Source organism: Perognathus longimembris, chromosome 3 (assembly GCF_023159225.1).
Source record: "Perognathus longimembris pacificus isolate PPM17 chromosome 3, ASM2315922v1, whole genome shotgun sequence".
Lineage (NCBI taxonomy): Eukaryota > Metazoa > Chordata > Mammalia > Rodentia > Heteromyidae > Perognathus > Perognathus longimembris.
The window spans coordinates 120,534,579-120,543,041 of NC_063163.1; the positions used below are offsets into that span (position 1 = coordinate 120,534,579).

Here is an 8,463-nt window from a genome sequence, read left to right on the forward strand (position 1 = left end):
CTGGAATTCAGTATTACTCCACTCTGATGAGGAAGTTGTGGTTTGGTGATTATAGAGGAAGCGGTGCTTTCAAGTGAATCCAAGACACACATTGAAGCACTCTTTATGAGTAAGAGATTCTTCTTGGCACGGGGAGGAAGACAGGTGAGAGAAGTCCTGAGGAAACAGAGGATGCAGTGGAGAAAGGGGGAAAGGGCGTGGGGAGGAAGAAAGCCAGTGCTTCCAAAGTCTACGTCTCATGTGACTATTGTCAAGGAGGGAGGGTGAGGAAGGAGCCAAGAAGCTACAGAGATAGCCCAGTTTGTCTCACCAAGAGTGGTAGGGATAACACACATGGAACCCAAGACAGTTTGATGTCGAACATGACTGCATCTTTTACCATATGGTCATACATCTGTTACTATGGAATAAAGGTGAAATTACAGTTGTTCATTGGATGAATGTATAAGTAGACAGGTAAAGGCATGCACAAAGAATAAATCAGTGTCACCTACCCCTACAGGGCAAAGCCATGCTCATACTGAGAGGAGCAAGGATCATTAAAAACAAGACACCACAGTCATCCTTGGTCTCTTGCCAGCCCCCACCTCACCGAGTACATTCTGACAGGGTCCCGTTTGTCCCATGATGCACATGGACAGGTTCTGCATAGGGCAGGGAGCTGGCTCATTGCCCATCTGTGAAAGAAGTCATTTGGGGCAAAGCAGTAGTTTGGTGGTAGCACTTCAGGTAGCACAGCAAAGGCAAAAGGGGGTCACAAGTAGCCTGGGAGAGCCAGCGAGTACTTACTGATTGCACAACTTGTGCTCTGGGAGCAAGGTGTATGCAGGCACCAGAAACATCCTATGGCCTGCAGTCACATGAGAAAACCCATGTTTCCAAAGGCCATTGAATACCCTGGGCCTTTGTATGAAACAGGGGCCTTTGTCAGATAGGATGACATGACCAGGAGACAACAACGGTTTACATGGTGAAGAACGTCTGTTTCACGTGCATCCTGTTTGATATTAATCATGGGATTGATTGTGACACCCAACTGACTCGAATAATCTGTTTGGAATCACTGGGTTGGTTTTTTTTTTTTTTTTAGGATGATTGCTCAGGCAATTTGTTGCTAATCAAGAGGATGTCATGAAACATGAGTCAGACAGCCTCCAGCTCTCTGGAAGTTCTAGGATATAAAGGCAGAGCTTCCCAGCTCAGAAACTGGGATCGAAGGCCACAGGGAGGCATTGGTGGTTTTTCCTGACAGAAGACTGAGGTCAGCATGGCCGGCTTTTCTCTGCTACTGCTTCTGCTCTGCGGAGTGGGGTCTCGCAGCTTCCCCGTGGCTCCAGAAACCCAACAGCAAGATGCGGAGACAGTCCAGGTAAATGCCGCATTGCACGTGCGAGGAACAGTCTGCATTTCCCTATCATAGTATAGCAGCAGCTAGAGATGGATTCCCTTCAAAGACAAACACTTTTTGTCAGAAATGCAAGCCTCCCCAAAACACATTCACCCCAGCACAGACGACTGCTTTTCCAGGCAGAAGCTAGAGAGAACTGAAGACGCAGGATACGATGTTTACCCTACAAACCACAGATGTGCAACAGTCGCACTCTCCAAGCTCTGTTGTACTGTGCAGCTCAGGCTTCTTAGTAATGAATGGTGGACAGATTTCTGCTCTGAAATCACACTTGTCCACCAAGAAGGGGAACAACAAGGATCTGAACGAAAGCTTCAAAAGTGGCTCTCTATTGCGGCTTTAAAAAATGCTGTCCTTCTTTAACTGAGAAATGTTTTCCATTCAGTGTTTCAACTATGCCATCTTTTATCAGAAATACCTGGAAAAATACTACCACTTGGAGAGTGAAGGGAGGCCCGTTGGAAAGAGCAGGCACAGCGGTTCTGCGGTTGCAAAGCTGAAGCAGATGCAGGAATTCTTTGGGCTGCGAGCGACGGGGAAGCCAGACGCTGAGACCCTCAGGGTGATGAAGCAGCCCAGATGCGGGGTGCCTGACGTGGCTCGCTTCGTCCTCACTCAAGGGAACCCTCGCTGGGAGAAAGCAGATCTGACTTACAGGTAACCCGACAGGGCCCTCGAATGAGGCAAGCCACCGAGTCTCATGCTTTCTATTCCACTTGATTTCCTGTTCTGAATTTCACGTCTTTTTCAGGATTGAAAATTACACTCCAGATCTGTCCAAAGCAGAGGTGGACCGTGCCATGGAGAAAGCCTTCCAACTGTGGAGCAACGTGACACCGCTGACGTTCACCAAGCTCGCTGAGGGCCAGGCAGACATCATGATCTCCTTTGTCAGAGGAGGTAAGCTCTTCCGCCCCCTCTCAGGGCAGCTAGACTTGCTGGTCGAAGAGCACAAATGTTATGGGGCTAAGGAGACAAACCTGTTCACACTGCATGGAAGTCTATCGGCCTCTGGACAAGGCTAATATTTGCCCTCCTGAGTTGGCCCCAGAGGAGAACCAAAGGAGCTCTGGATGATTTTTTTTTTTTTTTGGCAGATCATCGTGACAATTCTCCCTTTGATGGATTTGGAGGAAACCTTGCTCATGCTTTTCAACCAGGCCCGGGTATTGGAGGGGACGCTCATTTCGATGAAGATGAAAACTGGACCAACAATTTCAGAGGTAAGTCAGATCATTTTGCTTGTCTCAATTCGCCCTTCGTGGTTCACTGTCGTATTGGTGGATTTGACAGATTCATGAATAGAAGGAGGCATATTTAGAAAAGTATAACAGAGGATCTTTTCTGCTAGTTTCTCTTCATTCAGAGACAAACAGAGTGCTCTAAAATTCCTATTAAGAAAATGTTGAAAATGTTCACGCTTTACTTGTGGACACCTAAATGGAATTTTCTTTACTAGAAAAACACAATAGCATTTGACAGTAGTAGAATGCCTCTGTACAGGTTAAAGGAAAAGGGGGAAACTATACATTTAAGGTTTAGTAAATAAGAAAAAATATTAAATATTAACATAACTTTATTGCTTCTCTGTGAAATAAAATGCACCCGCTAATCATTAACAAGGTTGACTCATCTATATTAGACTCTCAGTCAGTAAAGCTGCCCTAAGTCTCTCAGTGTAGTCCTACACATCAGGCTTGACTATGTCTCTTCCTTACTAATATAGGCATACTTCCCAGTGTCAGAAAAACAATGTGTTATCTATATCTATATCTATCAAAATGTGTGTATATGTATTTCAAAAAACTCAAGAAAACATGTTCATTAGACCCTGTAGAGTTATAGACTATTCCTGTAACCTCTCAAAACTGAACATGTTTCAAATAATTGCAAATGGGTTTATTGACCATTTTAGATTACAATTTATATCGTGTCGCCGCTCATGAACTGGGCCACTCCCTTGGACTCTCTCACTCCACGGATATCGGGGCTTTGATGTACCCCAACTACGTCTTCAGCGGAGATGTTCAGCTAGCTCAGGACGACATTAATGGCATCCAAACCATATATGGTGGGTAAGGGGAAAAGCATCACGAACAGTGCCTTCCTTGTCTTTACACCCACTTCAGACAAAGCACCCCTTAGCTCGCATAGCTCTCTAACACCAGGCAGAACTAACTCTGGCTCTCCTATTTCCTTTAGGACCTTCCAAAAATCCCACCCAGCCAACAACAGGCTTACAGACCCCAGAAGTGTGTGACAACAAGCTAACCTTCGATGCTATAACTACAATCAGGGGAGAACTGATGTTCTTCAAAGACAGGTAAGCTTTCAGTTCTTCATAGTGTTCTGCGCTCATTACTATGGGCCACCAATATGTGTTCCAATTATACATCTGCTCACACGGATAGTTATGCAGTAGCAACTGCTTGCATACACAGTGTATTTGCATATGAATATATTCATGTTATTGTCCCACATCTGTCAGGTCATTTGTTTGGTTTCAGTTTGGTTTGGGGGTTTTTTATCTTTGTTTTTTTTTGTTTTGCCAGTCCTGGGCCTTGAACTCAGGGCCTGAGCACTGTCCCTGGCTTCATTTGCTCAAGGCTAGTGCTCTACCACTTGAACCACAGCGCCACTTCCAGCTTTTTCTGTTTATGTGGTACTGAAGAATCGAACCCAGGGCCTCATGCATGCTAGGCAAGCACTCTACCCCTAAGCCACATTCCCAGCCCCCATCAAGTCATTTGATTCTCAGAAATGTAAAAAAAGAAAAATCAGTGAATATAATCCTATTTGATTGATGAGTAAAGTAAGGTAGAGCAAAGGGAAGAGCCTGGGGGTCATAGAGGTCACGGGTGGCATAAGACCGGATGTAAGCCACACAACTTGATGTGGCTCCGTGTTGAGAGAACAGTCTTATCAAGATAAACCTAGCAAAAGAGAGAGGACTACGGGATCTATTCCCCTAGCAAAAGAGAGAGGCTACGGGATCTATTCTGTGAATCGCAGGAATTTAAGGGACTCTGAGATCACTTACACATCCCCTCATCAGGAAAACTCAGAAAGTCCAAAACAGTAACTGAGCTACGGAGGTCTCACTGGCAGGGAGAGGCAAGACTGGCCCTAAAAGTCAGGTTCTGATGCCCAGGCCAGTCTCCTGTGTGGTCCGGTGTCTAGAAATTCCTTCCGCTCAGCCCGCATGACAATGTCTTCTGCATGGCCAAGTTCATAGTCCCTTACGAATTGTGGAATCAGCTTTGTGTTCTGATTGAAGGATGACAAAGGAGTGGTTGCATAAGCCAAGAATGAAACTAACCTTTGCCTTTGGCTAACCATGTGGCCTCAGATACCTCCCTCTCTCAACACTGAGATGGGAGCAAGTCTTCATACAGGGTTTTATAATAAGGCATGATGGATAGGTTGAGCAGTAAGTACAGCCAGCCTTCTGCACCTGGGAGTGGTACCTCTGTGCATTCAATGAACTAGCTTTTAAAATTGGAGTTGTATAAAACATGTACAGACTATTTTCTTATCATGAGTCCCTAAACAAAATATAACAATTGCTTCTATGGCATTCACAGTGTATTGGGTATTACAAACTATCATAAGATGATTTAAAAGAGAAGACATGCATAAATTATGGATTAAAACTATATACCATTTTAGATTTGAGACTTGAGTGCCCACAAGTTTTGGTATCAACAAGCAGTCTTGAGACTATTCCCCATCAGATACGGAGGGATGAATATATTTCCTCAATTCAGGAAAGTAGTGTTGTGTTCCCATGGTAATATACCATGCTGCCTGCCAGTGGTGAACCAAAGCCAACATAACTTGTGAAGAACTTTCCTAGTAGGCTGTGAACTACAGACACTATTAAAAGTACATTATATGAAGAAAATTAAAGTCTATTTGAAAAATAAGAAGACTATGTCTTTGTAATTATTGTGAAATTTATGTTTTGAGGTTATTTGTGCTTAATGTATTTATACTGTTGAAGAACCACATAATGGTGTTCTAGTGTGACTTTTAAAACTGGCCATGGCGGGAATTTCTCCATGGGAAAATGGGCTCCATCCCCTTCTTTGAAGAAGCAGATATTCAATATTTCCAAGCATACCCAGATTCCAGATGCCAAGAAGGAGCTGGATGTCAGTCAGAAATTGATAGAGATTAGTCAGAAACCTCATTTTCTCCTCTTTACAAATCAGGTTCTACATGCGTGCCAATTCCGCTTACCCAGAAGTCGAGCTCAACTTCATTTCTGTTTTCTGGCCAAGTCTGCCAAGTGGAATTGAAGCCGCTTATGAACTTGCTGAGAGGGATGAAATCCGGTTTTTCAAAGGTAATGCTTCGGAAGGTTTTTCACCGTGTCTACGATTTCGTTTTGGGTTGGGGTGGGATAATGAGGACGCTCGCTCCCCTGGCTCAATGGGGCTCTGAAAACTCTAACAGCCTCATCAGAGGCTGCAAATGAAAAGGGTCCATCAGCTTAATTTAAAATTACATCATGTACTGAGAATGAGTAAAAAGTAGAAGACTGGAGATAAAACTGCTCAGGGTCTGTTGATGAATCTGGATCATCAAGTGGGTTTTATGTACAGATTAGCTATAAAATCCTTCCACATTGCTAGGGGGTGCTCAGAAAGAAAATTGACAGATGGCCTAATTTTGTAGAGAATAAATAGAAGGTTTTGTTTATGTGTTTTTCTTTCTTCCTTTGAGAGTACAGAGTCCACAGGCAGCAGAGCTGTTATGAGAACACAATCCAGGGCTCTTTTCATTATCCAAATCCCTTTGATGATGACTGTGTTTGTCCTTAATAGGAGTCAGTCCTTTCTGCAGTAGCCCATGCTACTGAGCAAGCATTTTGGTGAACCTGAATAGTCGTAGCTTCAGGATCTAAGCCTTGGTTTATAAAATATGAGGCTTTACTGGCTGTAAATGTACAGATCGTAGACAGCACACAGTCGCATATTCGGAACTGTACTCTAGTCTGGTGGCATCATCTGAACTCAGGACCGCAAGCTCTTCTACACTGTGAATCCCTCCAATGCTCTACCCTTCAGGATTCCACTGGAACCACACCACCACTGAGGCACCACAGCAAACTCCAGCCACCAGAACATCTGGCTTGTCCCCTCAACGTGTATTGTAGATTAGACCCACCTAGGAAATGTCCAAAAAGACTCACAAATTGTTTTGAGATAGGTAGGATCCCAGTGTTGGTATTTAAAGAGTTTGCAGTCTGCAGCTAGCACGCTGCTTCAACGCCGTGAAACTTCAGCTTGCGGCTGGGAATGTGGCTCACCGTCTGTAGGAGCCCACGGTTGCCATGGAGATCTCTTGTTTGATTGGCAGGGAGTAAGTTCTGGGCTGTGCAGGGGCAGGACGTGCTCCAGGGATACCCCAAGGACATCTACAGCTCTTTCGGCTTCCCCACGACAGTGAAGCATATCGATGCTGCTGTGTCAGAAGAAGACACTGGGAAAACATACTTCTTCATTGGGAACAAGTACTGGAGGTAAAAACTGAGTAACACACACACACACACACACACACACACACACACACACGTCAAAGTCTGAGATGAGTTTCAGATTGCCTTGGCCAGTTGCCTTTTCTGGGAATGACTACAGCCAGTTACCACTCATTGAGTCCATGGGCTAGAAATTAGTGATTACACAGGTTTGTGCTGGGACTACAGAGAACATGTACGACTGAGTCTTTAAAAATAAAAAAAAAAAAAGTCAAAACGAAGGCATTTATTTTCATGGAGTTACATTGGCCAAAAGGAACTTGGGCTTTCCTAGCACTGAACCTTACATAGTATAGAACATAGTAAATGATTAAAATTAGATGTTGAATTTTAGATGGATATTATAAATGTCTTAGTTCACCCGCTGTCTCCTCCGCCAGTCTCTAGGATGACAGGCGTTCATTAAATTCACAGTGTGCTACTTTCCCCGCAATGGTTTTAAGAATTTGCTTGTATAGCAGAAGGTTCTGATAAGCCAAATTCCTCTTCGACCAGGTATGATGAGCACAGACGGTCCATGGACGCCGGCTATCCCAAAATGATAGCACATGAGTTTCCTGGAATTGGCCACAAGATTGATGCTGCTTTCAAGAAAAACGGTAAGTGCATCCACGTGATCTCCTCCACCTTGTTGTCATAGTAACTGCATCAGTATTGCTTTTTGGAACAACAAATGCCTAAAATACTTGTGGCAGTGACATGTGTTCAGAAGTTCAAGTTGAGTCTGTAAACTATTTGTGTAATACAGCAAATCACTTTTTGTTTTCTTTTTAGGTTTTTTTTATTTCTTTCATGGAACAAGGCAATACAAATTTGATCGCAAAACAAAGCGAATCCTGGCCCTCCAGAAAGCTAACAGCTGGTTCAACTGCAGAAAGAATTGAAAAGCTGCATCAGAGTTCATGGAAAAGGTGTTTTGTGAGCCCAACGAAGATGTATTTCCCAAGAGCCATGTATTTGTTTTCAGTATTTTATTTAACTTCTAGAAGCACAGATGCACAGAGCTATTTATGCTTTAAAGCCCTGCTATTTATACTTTATTCCGCCAAACATAGGTCAGGTTCCTGGCTTACGGGCCCACATGACCCAGTGTGGTGAAGAGGACATGAATCTGATGATCTCAGATTCAGGATGAGCCTGAGCCTGGAGTCGAGTTTCCTGGATAAATATGTCAAAAAAGACTCAAGAGACATGAGCCCACACCAAAGGGAAAATGTCTCCAGAACACACAAAAAAATATTCAAGGAATGACTCTTCTTATTTAAAATAAAGCATTTGATATTTGAAATAAAGCCATCCTTGCCTCTGCTGCATGATTTCTATTGCACTTATCATATTGCTGTTGTCTGACGATAGAGCCACATTTTATAGAGATTAGTTCTCAAATTTGAAATAAAAGAAGAACAATATACAACCTGTTCATGCCAAGATTAATATATATGAAACTTTCAAATTTCTATGGCTCATGTTTTATAAAGAAGGAAGAAAGAAGTGTATAGATTGTACTGGTCTC

The 8,463-nt window shown here is 43.4% G+C and overlaps 1 protein-coding gene across 1 annotated transcript; it reads left to right on the forward strand.

Moving 5' to 3' along the window:
- The first annotated feature begins 1,027 nt into the window (after positions 1-1,027).
- Mmp1 (matrix metallopeptidase 1) lies at positions 1,028-8,342 on the forward strand. Its single transcript, XM_048341014.1, has 10 exons — positions 1,028-1,369; positions 1,821-2,065; positions 2,160-2,308; positions 2,506-2,631; positions 3,324-3,479; positions 3,611-3,731; positions 5,623-5,756; positions 6,773-6,935; positions 7,446-7,549; positions 7,725-8,342. The coding sequence occupies exons 1-10, from the start codon at positions 1,268-1,270 to the stop codon at positions 7,832-7,834; spliced, it is 1,410 nt and encodes a 469-aa protein (XP_048196971.1). The 5' UTR covers positions 1,028-1,267; the 3' UTR covers positions 7,835-8,342.
- The last annotated feature ends 121 nt before the right edge of the window (positions 8,343-8,463 follow it).

Excerpts from the sequence above, each read along its gene's own strand:
- Mmp1 (XM_048341014.1), top strand. The coding sequence starts at position 1,268 with ATGGCCGGCTTTTCTCTGCTACTGCTTCTGCTCTGCGGAGTGGGGTCT. Across the intron at positions 1,370-1,820 it reads AAGATGCGGAGACAGTCCAG|AAATACCTGGAAAAATACTA; the intron begins GTAAATGCCGCA and ends ATCTTTTATCAG. Across the intron at positions 2,309-2,505 it reads GATCTCCTTTGTCAGAGGAG|ATCATCGTGACAATTCTCCC; the intron begins GTAAGCTCTTCC and ends TTTTTTTGGCAG.